This window comes from Ailuropoda melanoleuca, chromosome 10, assembly GCF_002007445.2.
Source record: "Ailuropoda melanoleuca isolate Jingjing chromosome 10, ASM200744v2, whole genome shotgun sequence".
In the NCBI taxonomy this organism is placed as follows: Eukaryota; Metazoa; Chordata; class Mammalia; order Carnivora; family Ursidae; genus Ailuropoda; species Ailuropoda melanoleuca.
The window spans coordinates 15,782,206-15,797,767 of record NC_048227.1 but is presented as its reverse complement, the minus strand read 5'-3'; the positions used below and the strand labels follow the sequence as shown (position 1 = coordinate 15,797,767).

General features: G+C 54.5%; 1 protein-coding gene and 1 long non-coding RNA gene across 5 annotated transcripts; one reads left to right on the top strand and one right to left on the bottom strand.

Annotated features, from left to right (window-relative positions):
• Nucleotides 1-1,159: 1,159 nt before the first annotated feature.
• Nucleotides 1,160-11,733, bottom strand: PRSS36 (serine protease 36). 2 transcript variants are annotated; one of them, XM_034670079.1, is made up of 15 exons: nucleotides 11,521-11,733; nucleotides 11,219-11,254; nucleotides 10,976-11,011; nucleotides 10,589-10,751; nucleotides 9,897-10,177; nucleotides 7,293-7,459; nucleotides 4,509-4,758; nucleotides 4,271-4,400; nucleotides 3,671-3,927; nucleotides 3,429-3,589; nucleotides 2,813-3,050; nucleotides 2,542-2,683; nucleotides 2,025-2,290; nucleotides 1,828-1,949; nucleotides 1,160-1,662 (listed from the first exon to the last, which is right to left on the bottom strand). In XM_034670079.1, the coding sequence occupies exons 1-15, from the start codon at nucleotides 11,555-11,557 to the stop codon at nucleotides 1,384-1,386; spliced, it is 2,565 nt and encodes an 854-aa protein (XP_034525970.1). In that variant the 5' UTR covers nucleotides 11,558-11,733; the 3' UTR covers nucleotides 1,160-1,383. The 2 variants fall into 2 exon arrangements, with proteins under 2 accessions (XP_034525970.1, XP_034525969.1); XM_034670078.1 differs by lacking the exons at nucleotides 3,671-3,927; nucleotides 4,271-4,400.
• LOC117804142 lies at nucleotides 9,791-14,786 on the top strand. 3 transcript variants are annotated; one of them, XR_004628397.1, is made up of 4 exons: nucleotides 9,791-9,843; nucleotides 10,980-11,045; nucleotides 11,451-11,587; nucleotides 13,904-14,786. It is a non-coding gene; the product is annotated as an uncharacterized LOC117804142 (long non-coding RNA). The 3 variants fall into 3 exon arrangements; XR_004628398.1 differs by lacking the exon at nucleotides 9,791-9,843 and adding an exon at nucleotides 9,920-10,032; XR_004628396.1 differs by lacking the exon at nucleotides 9,791-9,843 and adding an exon at nucleotides 10,034-10,168.
• The last annotated feature ends 776 nt before the right edge of the window (nucleotides 14,787-15,562 follow it).

Sequence of the window (15,562 nt, the reverse complement as noted above, 5' to 3'; positions counted from 1 at the left end):
CTTCCACCCCAAGCACTCCTCCCTCCCCAGGTCTCTATTTGCCCTTTTTTCTGTACTCAAACATCACCTCTTCTGTGACCCTTTGCTAACCCCCAGCCAGGGGGCTCCGTATGTGCTCCCCACTACATTGGGAGCCCTTCAGGGGCTGATCTATCGGACCCCAGACCCCCTTAGTAGTTAGTGGGGAATGTGGTTGAATTCACGCAGGGAAGGGCACTAATAAATGGCTCAGTCAGTTAAGTATCTGCCTTGGGCTCAGGTTGTGATCCCGGGGTCCTGGGATGGAGGCCTGCGTCGGGGTCCCTAACCAGCAGGGAGCTGGCTTCTCCCTCTCCCTCTGTCCCTCCACCCCGTGTGTGCACGCGCTCTCTCTCTTGTGCGCTATCTCAAATATATCTTTTTTTTAAAAGATTTTTATTTATTTGACAGAGATAGAGACAGCCAGCGAGAGAGGGAACACAAGCAGGGGGAGTGGGAGAGGAAGAAGCAGGCTCACAGCAGAGGAGCCTGACGTGGGGCTCGATCCCATAATGCCGGGATCACGCCCTGAGCCAAAGGCAGACGCTTAACCACTGTGCCACCCAGGTGCCCCTCAAATAAATAATATCTTAAAAAAGAAAAGGTGGGTGAGGGAGTGGTTTGTACACTCAAGGACCCTTCAACTCTGGGTGGGGCCACTGGGCAGGATGTAAAAATGGGGGACGGCTGAAGGGTATGTCATGTGTGTCTTGGGGACACTGGAGGTGTATATTCTGGGGCATTCATCACGGTGCATATACGAGGGGGCAGCTGTCTGTGGATATAGGATATGGGGGACCCCGGACTCCCAGACTGGGACCCTTCCTCAACCTGCACCCTCAGTCCTTGCTCTGGGTGGGGAAGGGTAGGAGGGTCTGAGTTAGGGCTGAGGTGTCTAGCAGGTGCTAGGGATGCTGATTCCACCGGGGAGGTGACACACACCCAGCTGCCACCCCACCTCCCCCGCCCTGGGGCAGGAATGAGGGACAGCTGCCACGTTATCAGGGACACATTTCCTGGGAGCCCAAGGCCTGACTCACAGAGGCCCAGTAGGGATGGGCCCTATTCTTGGGCTTCCCCCAGCCCCTCAGCCTGCCCCCAGCAATGCCACAAGGACACGTGTCTGTGTTTACACCTTTATTGTCCCGCTTCCCGCTGCCCCTAAGGATTCCCGTGCCCAAAATAGCTGGGCACCCAGGCCCAATTATCCGAAGCCGCTGCAGTCTGGGTGGGTGGGGCGCTCTGGAGGTTCCGGCAGGGGAACAAAGCCGGTTGGGGCACATTCCGGCCCTACTGGGCGGGAAGTGGAGGGCAGGAGGGGGAGGGGAGAGGAGAAGGATCAGTGGCCCAGAGACCCAGGCCCCCTCAGGCCTGGAGCAGGGCGGTTAGTGGCAGCAGGAATAGAGCTGCCTGAGGGGAGCCTGAGGCCCTGGCCATGTCGGGGGGGCAGAGGTCGCTGCCGTCAGGGGGCCAGTGGGGGTAGCCACTGGGAGGCAGGAAATGGGCCTCCCCCACTATCTGGGAGATCCAGGCCTCTTCAGGGCCAATGGCAGCAAATAGCTCCCGGCTCCCTCGAACAGCCATGCCCACGAGGACCCAGGAGTCTTCCTCGGTCTGGCACAGGAGCGGAGGGGCTGAGGTCACCTGCAGTATCAGAGCCAAGCCCCAAAGGGTCTCTTACCCTTCCTCCTGATTCCCTGCCCCTTCTCAGAGTCCAGCCACAAAGCACTGCTTGTCCCCACCCGTAGGCATCCTGGCCCCTGGTCTCTAAGGTCCAGCTGCCCAGCGCTGCCTCTTCCCTCCCTTTACCTCACATCTGTCCTCCTGACCCTCCGAATACACAACACAGAGAGTCCCAGGGGGCAGAGCGCCCTGATAGAGACAGTGACAGAGTCGCGGCATCAAGATGGAGACAGCTGCAGCCACAGGGACTAGAGAGGAGACAGAGTTGTCGCAGGGATTCTGACCTTCAGTCACTTCTCACCCCCGGGACCCTGGGCTCTCACCTCGGTCCTGCGGGTCCTTCCAGCCCAGCACCCAACAGCTGGCCCCCAGGGGAATACCCCCTGGGTGAAGGCAGATGGGCAAGGCTGATGGGGAGGGTTCCACCCGGGAGCTCAGCTCCAGGAGGGCCAAGGGGGGCCGAAGTCCCAGGTGCCGGGGCAGGCGGATGCCGATGACCAACCGGGATACCTGGTGGCCCTGTGGGAGGGGGCTGGCCCCTGCCCGGCCCAGGTACACTTCAATGTAAGGCACTGTCGTAGAGCCTGGCCTGTTGGAACAAAGCCCAATGTCACCTCCTCCTCCCCCAATTGCTCTAAAGTCCTTCCCAGGGCCGGGGACAGGGCAGAATGAACTCCAAGTTCACATTATTCCTCCTTCCGAATCTCTCTTCTATCTCAAAACATTTGTCGCAGTTCCCTGTACCGTAAGAGACCTAAAGGAGACTATCCCACTATTTTAAGAGTCCTTTTGCCCTTCTATCAATTTTTCCCTCTTGTCCAAGAGATGGGTGAGACCCACCTGAGGACACAGTGAGTGGCTGCCAGGACCCAGCCTGGGGCCACGAGGATCCCAGTGCAGACTCGATCTCCAGCTACGTGGACCTCTGCCAGCCAGGGCCACAGGACCCCCATCACAGCGGGCTCTGGTCTCAGGCCACAGGCTGGGGAGAGGAGGTGACCACTTAAGTGGGGGCTCCACAGCTGACCCCTGAAGGCCTTACCATGGCCCTACCACGTAGGAGCCTCTAAGTCCCAAAGCCCTAAGGAGACTTTAAGCCCTGAGCCCTCACCACCATGTTCTGTGGGGGGAGGACAAGTCTGTGTCTCAGTCTCCTCCCCCTCAGGGCCCCAGTCCCAGGTCAGCTGGTCTTCCAGGTAGGCTCCCCGAGTCACATGGCTGATCCATGGGCCATGGGTCTGTAGGGGGTAGAAGACTCTGGGACGCAAGCAGCCACTGGAAAGATCGCTGATTCCAGCCAGGAACCAGGTCCCCTCCTCCTGGCACAGAAGGCTCTGATGAGAGTAGTTCTGCAGCAAGAGGGTGTGCGCATGGGTAAGAGGCTATCAAAGGTCCTGGAGCTTTCCAGTACTCCACTCTCTCTCCGTACTCAGACATAACAAGTCCCACCTCCTCCAAGCCAGGCTCCAGTACTAATCTGTGTAAATCCGCCCTCACTTAGGATTCTCTTTAAACCTAGGGGTAGCAAGAAGACCAGACATCGCCCAGGGCCCATCTCAGGCCCCTCCCCCAAGTCATCCAGGGCTAGACTCCGCCCCAGCGCCTTCAGGACCCGCCTTAATCTCCGTCCCGCCCCAGGAGCGCTCGGCCTCATTCCCAGGCCCTCCCAGACCCGGCCCCCCAACCTCCCCCGAGTCAGTCCCGCAGGCCCCGCCCCCGTCACTCACCCAGCAGCGCCCCGCCTCCTCCTCCTGGTAGGCGGGGCAGAGCGCGAGGGGCGGGTCTCCCGGCGGCGGCACCGACGCCCCCTGGCGGCCGTACAGGCAGTGACACCACCAGCCGCTCAACAGCTCCGCCTCAAGCTGTGCGTTGGGGCCAGGCGCAGGTTCTGGAAGGGAGAAGAAAGGGAGCCAGCGCTGGGCGGAGTCCCGCCCGACTCAGTCCAGCCCCGCGCGGGCCCCCTGCTCACCCCCGCGACCCCAGAGAGCCAGGCGGCAGCGGCTCCTGGGCAGGAAATAGTGCTCTGGGTGAGGCAGGCACACTGGCCGCGGGGCCGTGCTCAGGTTCACCGGCGCTCGCAGCTGCAGCAGCGCCAGGTCTGAGGCGTCGTCCCACGAGGCATTCTCGTGCGGCACGAGGCGCGCCACCAGCTCTGCGCGGGGACGCGAGGGCAGCAGCACGCGCCAGCTGTCCAGGTCGCGGGGCGGGCTGTCTGAGTTGATGGGGCTGCGGGATGGGGGAAACTGGGGACGTGGGCTGGATCCTGCACACTCGGCTCAGAACGACGCAGGTCTGGCTTGGACTTTGGACTTCCAGAGAACTGTGCGCTCAGATCCCAGCATCCTGGATCGAACTTATACTGCCCCCTCTACTCGCCCCCAGCAGACAAGGACCCCGTTTTGCAAGCTGGATCCTGCACCTGCCAGTGAGACCCCGCCCTCCAGACCGATGTGCCCCTCCACCCCTACTCCTGCCCTACACAGGGGGAGAACCAGGGACAGGTAGATAATGTCTCAGGCCCATGGGGGGGGAGGGGCAAGAATAAGTCTGAGACTGGGTTTTCACTCACTTCAGAAAGCAGCTGGCAGGTGCCAAGACCCAGCTTTCAGACACCAGCGCCCCATGGCAGGGTCTGGATCCTGGCACCATCACCCGGGCCTCCCAGGGCCAGGCCCCTGGCCTTGGGGCAATCCCGCACTCTGAGGAGTGAGAGGCCTGGGTCAGGGGGCCTCCCAGACCCCCAGCAGTTTCCACCCCAACTCCAATCTCCCGTGTCCAGCCACCATCTAGGCATCCTGCTCCCTCACCTGGCAGGGCAACGGTGCAGTTCTCATCCCTGGGCTCCCAGGGACCTGCCTGGGGCTCCCAGGACTGGGTGGGAAAGGCAGGCCCAGGCTCTGAGCCTATCACCTGTTCCCGTATCCATGCCTCATAGGGAGCCACAGCAGTGAAGATTCCAGGGCGGTTCCTTCGTCCACAGCCAAAGCCAAAGCTGGTGATTCCTGCCTGGAACCATCGGCCGCCTTCCTCACAGACCAGGGGGCCCCCAGAGTCTCCCTGGCGACAGATAATTCATTGTCAGGGGATCAGCCCAGGGTCCCACCAGTTTATACTGGGTCACCTCACAAAGGTGCTAGACCTCTTCTCGTTGCCCAGCATAGAGCCACCTTCTAGAAAACTGCCCTGTCTGAGCCTTGTCCTCCGCATTCCCTACAACTTTAAACAGAGGAAAGCCTTGTGAGGCAGAAAGGCTGATGAGCAAAGCCCAGGGACCAAGCTAATGCATTAAAGGCCGTGCTACAGAGACCTGCAGCCTCACTCAGAGCCAGATGATTCTTGTTCCATAAATGGCTCAAATAAACCCTGTCTGGGGTTTCTAAGTGCACCCAATTGTTAATGTAAATCAGAGACGCCAACATTCAGGAAGAAGCGGCTGCTAGAAATAAACTGTTAGAAAAGCAGCAAGGGGGTGCCTGGGTGGCTCAGTTGGTTGAGTGCCCAACCCTTGGTTTTGGCTCAGGTCATGATCTTGGGGTCATGGGATCGGGCTCTGTGCTCAGTAGGGAGTCTGCTTGTCCCTCTCCCTCTGTTTCTCATCCCGCTTGCATGCTCTCTATCTTTAAAATAAATAAATAAAATATTTTTTTAAAAAGGCAGCAACAAGAGATAGCTTGAAAGCGAGTAAGCAGGATGAACTACAAGGAACAAACACTGAAACAACATTGATCCTAAGACATCTTCTGTAGTCTAGGTCAGGCATCTCTGTGACCTGAGGAAGTCCCAAAGAAGGCTCAAACTCGTTGAGGGGCGCCTGGGTGCCTCAGTTGGTTAAACGTCTGCCTTTGGCTCAGATCATGATCCTGGGATCGAGACCCACATCAGGCCCCCTGCTTAGTGGGGAGACTGTTTCTCCTCTCCCTTGCCTACCACTTCCAATGCTTGTGCGCTCTCTCTCTGCCAAATAAATAAATAAAATCTTTTTTAAAAAAAAGTATTATTGAGAACTGTGCGATATGGCAGATGCTATCCACGTGTGGCTATTTAAATTTAAATTTAAACTAAATAAAATTAAAAATTCAATTTTTCAATCACACTGAAAATATTTCAAATATTCGCTAGTGACTACCATACTGGACAGCGCATGGTTTAGAGGAATTTGAAGTGTTTGCAACCTTGTTCAACATGGCAGGGGATTATGTCCATAGGTCCTGGAACCTCATAATTGGGAGGGACCCTGAAAACTATCTAGCTTGAATCCCCATCACCACCATGCATTCTTGAGCGCCCTCAAAAATGTGTGCCATTGGGGGCACCTGGGTGGCTCAGTCGGTTAAGCATCTGACTTTTTTTAGAGAAAAAGTTTATTTATTTTAAGGTTTTATTTATTTATTTATTTTTGAGAGAGAGCAAGCATACGTGGGAGGGGGGTGAGGGAGAGGGAGATGCAGACTCCCTGCTGAGCAGGGAGCACGAGGTGGGACTCGATCCCAGGACCTGGAGATCATGACCTGGGCCCAAGGCAGATGCTTAACCGACTGAGCCACCCAGGTGCCCCTATTCATTTATTTTAGAGAGTGAGTGAATTCTCGCAGGGAGGGGCAGAGGGAGAGGGAAAGGGGAAGCAGACTCCAGGCTGAGCAGAAAGCCCAGATCTGGGGTGATCTCCCAAGCAGATGATCATGACCTGAGCCCAAACCAAGAGTTGGACGCTCAACAGACTGAGCCACCCAGACACCCCAAAGTATCTGTCTCCTGATTTTGGCTCAGGTCATCATCTCAGGATGGCGGGGTCGAGTGTAGAGTCTGCTTGTCCGCCCCCCCCCACCCCGGCTTGTACTCTCAAGTAAATAAATAAATAAATCTTAAAAAGAAGTGTGTGCATTGGAAGGAAGTTTCTAGGGAAAATGGTTAAAATATACTATGTGTTGGCTTTCAGCAAGGCATCTGGAAACTTCTGTAAAGGATTCATCCTTCTACTCTTTAAAATTTTATTTTTAAGTAATCTCTACACCCAACGTGGGGCTTAAACGCACAACGCTGGCATCAAGTGTCCCACACTCTATGGGCTGAGCCAGCCAGGCGCCCCAGATTAATTAATTAAAAAAAACTATGTGCTGTAAGTAACAGGTGCTGTGGGCTGGGATGTGGGATAATAATAATAATAATAGCTAATACTTATTTAAGCTCTTATTAAAGACCAGGCACTGTCCTAAGTATTAGAAATTCACGTGGCCATCATAACCACCCTATGAGGTAAGTCATGCTGTCACCTCCATCTTCCAATGAGAAAGTCTGGACATGTGGAGGTTAAAGAATTCAGCCAAGGTCACACAGGGAGTAAGCGGCGGTGCTGGACTTCTCACCAGGCTGACTCGCTCTAGAGTCTGACCGTAGCCTCAGCACCACACTCCGCTCTAAGCACCAACGCCCTCTCGTCTGGCTCCCAGTTCCGTCCATTTCTAATCCCCTTATCAATCCTAGCCACTGGTAATCTTGCCCCCTTTTTTCAGATAGGAGAGGTGAGATTGGTCTATTCTTCCTGTCTCCTACTGGTCAGGGCTCCACCTGGCCCTGCTGGGGCCTCTCCTCACCTGGCAAGTGTCCCTGCGGCCCTTGGGGTAGCCGGCACACAGCATCCCCGGCAAGAGCTGGAAAGTGAGGTTGAAGGGGCCAGGCTGGCTATAGAGACACCGGCAGGTGGCCTCTCCCAGCAGCCTTAGCTCCACTTCTTGCAGCACCCACGGCAGAGGCAGGCGGTCTGTGGGCAGAACCGGAGAGCAAACGCTTAGTGCAGATGCGAAGTCACCTGGTCCCCAGCTCAGCGCTGTGCCCTCCAGGCGCCTCCTGGACATCTGTCTAGATGCCTTGTGACACCCCGGCCTGCTACATTCCAAAGCAGTCATTGTCACCTCCCGTTGCTCTCCGTTCTTCCCACATCCTCATCACAGCCATGACCCCAGCAAGCACCTAGTGACAGCTCCTGCGGAGGGTTGTGCAGCGGAGAAACGTATGCAGAGGACACATGATGCATGCGGGGGCGAAAATCACTAAGCTCTGAGCCCCAGGACGGGTTGTGTGGTCTTGAGAGGGCACCCTTTTCAACGAATATGCCATACAGACTAGCATGGTCTCCTACCAGGTTGCCAAGCACGGACTCTGGGTGTCAGCTTTGGCCCCCGTCTCAGCCTCCCCTCCCCAATCAGTTCCCTGAAAACCTCTCACTTGTGACTTTTTGGAATTTTCACTGCAACTGGCCTAGTGCAGGAGACACAACTGTGGGCCTGGATGATTGGCCCAGGCTCCTCACAGTTCCATTCCCCAACCCACCCTTCGCTTGTTGCTAACAGAGGAAAGTTCTTTTTTTTTAATTTTTAATTTTTAATTAAAATTTAATACAATTTTAAATTAAACTAAAATTAAAATTAATTTTTAATTTAAAAAAAAAACAGGTTTCATGCCCAGTGCAGAACCCAACTTGGGGCTTAAACCCATGACCCTGAGATCGAGACCTGAGCTGTGATCGCGAGCCGGATGCTTAACTGACTGAGCCAGCCAGGTGCCCCAGAACAGAGGAACGTTTTTAAAGCTCAGCTCTAATCGTACCAAGAACAATCAATGGATCCCACTACATCTGAGGCCTCAGCCATTTCCTGAGGTGAACCTGCCTTTAATGGAAACAAAGTCTCAGAATCCAAGAACGGGTGGGGTAAAGTTGTGGACAGAGCTCCCCGCGTCCCCAATCCTGAGACGTCAGGTGATGGTGAGTCCGACCCTTCCTGAGGGTCATCCAAGGAGGTTTGGGGATTGTCCTAGGGATCCTGGGAGCTGGTGGGGTCCTCTGGCCCTCTGTTTGCCCTTAAGGCTTTCACGGTCCACCCTAGCAGCTTTTGTGGCCTCTGTTGTCTTGCCCCTTCCACTCCAGCCTGGCAACCTGGCCCTTCTCCATCTAGTATGTCTCATGTGGGTCCCCAGAGTGGCCTCCATCTCCCCCCACTTTTCTGTAATGCTGACTTATGTCCTCTTTGCAAAACCTCCCCCAGAATCTCCTGTTCGGGCCGCCCTTTGTCGGGATGGTCTGGGCCCATCCACACAGACTTCCTAGGTGCTCAGAGTGACCTTTCCTTGTCCTCTCCTGCCCTGATGGGGCCCCTCCAAGCCCGGGCGGTGGTTATCTCCTCCTCAAGCACCCTTGCCCAAGCCCTGGGCACTACACGGATCTGATCACAGCACATGCAGAGAAATTGCGGGGGCCTTGCTAACACGGATAGCATTGGATAACAGGGATGATGGGGAACGGGAAAGTGGTCTATTTCCCCCTACACCTCCTAACATAGTGTTTGCTTATCTCCTGCATTTACAGCTTGTCTACCTACTAGAACTTCAGCTCTGAGAAGGCTTGTTATTTTCACTGGTGTATCTCTAATGCCTAAGTCAGTGCCTGGCACAAGAAGGTGGTCAGGAGATACCTGCTGATCGAATGAAAGACAAACTGAAGGAATGCGGGTGAGCTGGGAGAAGACAGGAGGTGGGGTAAGTAGAAGATGAGCGAGGGGAGGGGAGGACGGGAGGAAGAGGGACAGGGGAGAGGAGGGCAGAAACTGACATATGCTGAATGCTTACAAAACTCCCGGTGTTGTGCTTTTGTGCACAATTACCTAGGGCAAAAATACCTCAAATGCCTTAATTGCTATGTTAGGCACCGTGCTATAAACTTTACGTGGGTTTTCTCATTTAATCCACCCAACAACCCCAGGAACTGGGCACTGTGTCCCTCAATTTTCAGAGGAAACGGATTGCGTGAAGTGCTTTATCTCAAATAGCAGAGACAGGATGGGAACCCTAGTCGGATCCTAAATCCAGGAAAGAAAAAAAAAAAAACAACTGGAAGGAAAGGTGAGAACGGAATCGGGGTGGATGAGTCAGTAGCAGAGTCAGTAGTCTCAGTTTGCGAGCCCTCGGGGAATAAAGTAGCCGGAGATGGGCAGAGCCCTTAGCCACCGCCTGCCAGAAATCGGCCCTCCAGGCCCCCGCCCAAGGCCCCGCCCGTGGGTCCCACCTCCCCGAGTCCGGCCCCAAGGGCCCGCCTACCCCGGGCCCCAGCTTTTAGCACTCGCCCCCAGGTCCCGGCCCGAGGACCGATCGGTAGGCTCCATCTCCCCGGTAACCCACCTCCCGGGATCCCCCACCTCACTCACCCGCTTCCTGGATGTCCCCCCAGCCGGTAGCCCAGCAGGACGCGCCGGGAGCGAAGCGGTGCGAGGCGCGCGGCAGGCAGACCGGCCGCACCGCGGGGCCCAGGCGGGCGGGCGAGGCCAGGCGCAGCAGAGCCAGGTCGGCGCCCAGTTCCACGCTGCTGTAGTTGTCCGGCACGAGGACGGCGGCCACCGCGCGGACCTGCGCGCCGTCCAGGGGCCCGTCCTGGGAGTGCACGCCCAGCAGTACCGACCACTCGGTCTCGGGCTCCAAGGTCCCGTTCCTGCGCCGAGGCCCAGGCGGGAGGGGGTTAGGTTGACCCTAAGAACGGGGCGGGGGGGCGGGGGGAGGCTCAGAGGCCAGGGAGAAGGTGGGATCAGCGGGAACCCGGGGGGGGGGNGGGTCGGATCCGGATTTGGGGCTGGGGCGATCCAGGTTGAGACAGGTTCCCAAAAGGGCCAGGAGTGGATCCTATTTAGAGGCCACTGGACAGACGGAATTCAGATTCGGATATTTGGTGGAGTGGTGGGGCGAGTCTGCAGGCGGCGTCAACCACATTCGGAACCAGGATGCCCCCGCAGAGGGGCGGAGAGACGCGCGCAGCTCGGTTCCAAGTTAGCGGTTGAATACACCAGTTCAAGCCGTGGGGCAGGCCTGGCTTTTGGGGAGGGGTCGGACGTGGGCGAATACTCACGTCACGAAACAGTGAGCAGCCGAGAGCACCCAGGAAGGCGCGATGAGGGAGCCCCCGCAGATGTGGCCCCCATTCTGATGCAGGCTCACCTGCCACGGCCAGCTGCCTGGCTGCGCGTCTGAGCCCCCCACGATTCGGGCAGAGGGCTCAGGGCGCCCGCAGTCTGCGATGGGGTACAACGGAGGTCATGGCCTGCCGGGTCCCTGACGCCAGAGGCCCAGACAACTCAAGACAAGGCCCTGTCTCCCACCCGACTTCGGTTTGCCCCTCTGAACAAAGAACAAAGAGCACCTAGGCACCGCTTATTGTCCGGTGACTTCCACCTCCCTCCTCGCCCAGCCAGACTTCACTTTCTTTAAGATCTGAGGAACTCCCGCTCTTCCTTACCTAGATCTTCAGGTTCCTCCTGCGTGGGACCGGCAGCTGGGAGTTGGAGGGTAAAGCAAGGAAGGTACTGGTGAGTTCCAGCCCCTGACACTGCCCACCCCCCATCTTCCTGTTCTTCATCTCCCACCCTCTACCTTTCCTTTCCCCAGTTCCCTGCTCTTTCAGACCCCCTGCCAACACCCACCCTACCCCTCCTGTCTGTTCTGCCTCCTACGTGACTTTCCCCCAGTCCAGCTGCCTTACCTGAGTCCTGGAAAGCTCCTGGGATGGGGCTGATGGCTGGAGAGAGGGAAGCAGGAAGAGGCTGGAGACGTACACTTTGATACACCCTCCCTGACCTCCCCCTCGCCAATCTTTACAGCTACTCCATCTCCCCAGGCCCCCCAGGGCCCCTTTCCCCTCCCTTCTGACACTTCACTCCCTTTTTCTGATGTCCTCCTCCCCTTCCTCCTCTGACACCCCACTACCCACACAGAACCCAGGAGTCCTGCTTTCCGGCTCCCCAGATACTAGGACCCAGGCCATCTTCTGTCCCCTGAAGTTACCGAGGATCACAAGTGGAAGGAGCAGGTGCTGGGACATGGCACATTTGAGTCAGCTGGAGGCACGGAGGTGGGTGAAGGAAGGTCTGCTCCCAGCCACAGCACTGTCACTGCCGAGGTGGCCCGTGACACCTGATGGTCCCAGGAGCAGCCCCACCCTCCCTGGCTGGAGCCCATCTCTGGCAATCTGAGAGGATCTGGGGCTGGAAGGGGGAAGTAGGGAGCCTAAAGGCCCCACCCAGAGTCCTGTGAGCATCTCACGTCTCTGGAGGCCCAAGGTGGGGGTGGGAGGCAGATGTCCTAGCTCCAGGACACTGTTGGGTGGGGGACGGAGGAGTGGAGAACCCTGTGGGCAAAGGTGGAAGGAGAGGACAGCCAGGTGCTGGGAAGCGGATGTACTGGGTCCTTGGTGAGGCGAGGCTGTAGGTGAGCCCAGGCCCTTGGGACAGAGGAGGTGGCCCCTTGGTGGCGTGACTCACCTGAGACCTCACCTCTGTTCCGGGTGTGGCTTACCCCAAAGGCTTGGCCTTTTCTTCTCACACAGCTCTGGTTACTGGAATTGCTGGGAAGGGAGCTCTAGGGAATTCAATCCCATCCCAACAAAAGGATCACAGATTCCGTCAGGTTGGGCAGGGCCAAGGATTCTGGGAGGGGGCTGAGCAGGCTGGCAAAGCCAAAAAGGACACCACCCCTTTCTGTGTTTTTGAGTACTGTCACGTGTTGTCACTCTTTGTATGACCTTGGGAAAGTCACTCAACCCTTGAGTGTTTAGCAGTAGGAGGCCACTAAGAAACTTACAGTGACTCAAAGAGGAATCGTGGGGAGTTTCATGAGGGAACTGTTTACAGAGGTATAGACAGAGTTAAGGGAAACCCACAAGGGATCGTGAAGGACCCTGGGGCTAGCAGTAAGGAGAGCCCTGCCCTGCCCTGTCAGGAGAGGCAGAGAGAGGGAGCACGTACTAGAAACAAAAAGGGAGAGCTGCAGCTGGTGGAGAGGAGCTCCTTCGATGGAGGAATGCAACCTTTATCAACCTGTGGCTCAGCAGGGAGGGAGCTGGGAAATAAAAGTCTCCATCTCGCTTTCCTCCTACCCTCTGATCACCTGCCAGCTCCTCCCATCTCTGAAACTTCCCAGAAGCCAGAGTGATAGGGAGCCCATGATGTGGCCCATAAAGGTCACTCTGGGGGAACAGATCAAGATGGAGAAGGGGTGGAGGAGAACGGAAATGGAGCATCAATATAGCTACACACAGGTTCCCCTGCTACCCATAAGGAGAACATTTCTCTGAAAACTTTGGGAAGTGGAAATGGCATAAAGCAAAGCAGCCATTACTATCAATTTATATGGAAAAGATTCTTAGCGTTCCCAGATCCAAAAAGTCACCTCTCTTAGGTTCTTCTTTCTTTCTTTTTTCAAAGATTTCATTTTTAAGTAATCTCTACACCCAACGTGGGGCTCGAACCCACAACTCTGAGATCAAGTGTTGCATACTCCACTGACTGAGCCCGCCAGGTGCCTGTTTCTTAGGCTTTTCTGGCACCTTAGGATATGTCTTGCTAACAAATGCACAATATAAATTGAGATCAAGCGTAGTTCGACGGTATGACAGCTTGCTACTGGGACTGAGTGTGGTTTCCAGGGAGGTGGATCTCAGGGTGTTTGCTGCCCCCATAACGGCTGCCTGAAAAACAAACCACTATTTTCCCTTTCCACCTTTTTTCGAGAAAGTGAAAATCCTCTGGATTTCTTTCGGTTAGCGAAAACACATACTAACGTAGTCCTTTCCTGAAACCAAAGTAGCACCATGAGAACCTTTGAAAACCAGGGGATACCTGTATATCTATTTTCTTATCAATACTATGGGCTAGTAGTAATATACAACTCTATTAGTCCAGTTTCCCTAGAAAAGAAGCCTGGGCAAAGCCCACATGTTTGTGCTTCTTTGAGAGATACGATCCCAGGGCAGCAAGAGCAGGGGAAAATGAGATGTGATTAGGAAGGGAGGAAATGCATGGGGCGCCTGGGTGGCACAGCGGTTAAGCGTCTGCCTTCGGCTTAGGGCGTGATCCCGGCGTTATGGGATCGAGCCCCACATCAGGCTCCTCTGCTGTGAGCCTGCTTCTTCCTCTCCCACTCCCCCTGCTTGTGTTCCCTCTCTCACTGGCTGTCTCTATCTCTGTGGAATAAATAAATAAAATCTTAAAAAAAAAAAAAAGGAAGGGAGGAAATGCAAACACAGGGACCCAACAATCGACTGGAGTTCATTGATAAGCTTGCTAACCTTAGCTAGTTCACGGACACAATGAAGGTAAACTTGGAGGAAACAGCTTCAGATTCCTTAACACAATCCTGGAGTTTCAGCTTGTTTGTTTGTTTGTTTCAGGAAAGCTCTACACCCAACGTGCGGCTGGAACTCACAACCCTAAGATCAAGAGTCGAAATTCCTGGAGTTTCTAAGTCTCCCCGGACACTCATTTGCAGGCATTTGCCCCTCCAATGATGAAGACCCAGTCGTGTATACAACACACACTCAGAAAAAGGAGGCAATGGGCAAACAAAGGCGGGAAAGAAGAGAGAGGGTGTAGGTTGGTTAAACCAAAACATGGTGCCACGAACACCCTCCCCTACCCCGTTTGCTGCAATTCCGTAGTTCTCAAACATTTCGGTTTCAGGACCTCCTTACGTTCTTAAATATTATTGAGGGATCCAAAGGGTTTTTGCTCTCGTGGGTTATATCTATCAGTATTTACTGCCTTGGAAATGAAAACTCAGAGACACTTAAAATTACTTATTAATTCGCTAAAAAATTAGTCTGTTACATGTTAATGAGGGTAACATATTTTTTATGAAAACGATATAAAAAATAGTGAAAAGAATGACATTGTTTTGAAAGTGAAAAGAGCAGACGTTTTTGCAAACCTCCCTGCTGTCTGGATGACTAGACTACAGCTGGATTCTCAGATCCGCTTTTGCAGCCAGCCTTCTGGAATATCCCTAGTCAAGTAGCCTTGGAAAGCTGTATGGTACACTTGACATCATGAAAATAGTTTTGGCCTTGGGCAGCCCTTGAAAGGGTTTTGGAAACCCTTTCAGGAGTTCCCAGGTGAGGGGCGTCTGGATGGCTCAGTCGAAGCGGCTGCCTTCAGCTCAGGTCAGGATTCCAGGGTCCTGGGATGAGCCCCGCGAGAGTGGGTTGGGGTGTCTTTCCTCAGCGGGGAGTCTGCTTCTCTCTCTCCTTTTGCCTGCTGGTCCACCTGCTTGTTCTCTCTCTCTCTGTCAAATAAATAAATAAATAAATAAATACATCTTAAAAAAAAAAAAGGAGTTCCGACACTATATTTGAACACTGCTGCTCTAAGACAATAATTTTTTAAGTATTTGACATCCAGTGTGGGTCTTGAACTCAAGATCCTGAGATCAAGAGTCACGTGATCTACTGGAGCCAGCCAGAAACCCCTCAGGCAGTAATTCTTAGCCCTTTCTCCAACTCAATAGATCTGAGAAATAGGACTTGCTCCATTAAATGTGTGGATGCCAAATGAACGCACCTTTCAGAATCCCTAAAAGAAAGTTTTATTTGAGCGCAAGTTAGGACGGCTGCCTCGGAAACGCGGTCATCACAGGGAAGAAAGTGCTCCAGAGAGCAAACAGTTCTTACAGACTCCCATACTTTTTTGTATCTTATGAAAGTCAAAAGATTCTAGATGAACGTAGAGGCAGGAATCGTAAGTTTTAATGGCAAGGAATTCAGGGAGTAGGAGCATCGACCAAATCTTGAGGATAAGACGGCTTCCCTTTAACTACTCTTTTACAATGTATGCTTGGTGGGCCATACATCAGGCTTCTGGTGTTTTGTTTTAATCTTTATAAAGATTTTACTTTTTAAGGAATCTTTACCCCCAATGCAAGGCTCGAAATTACAAACCTGAAATCAAGAGTCACATGCTCAGGGTGCCTGCGTAGCTCCGTCGGTTAAGTTTCCAACTCTTGATTTCAGCTGTGGTCACAATTTCGGGGTTCTGAGCTCGAGCCCCACATCAGG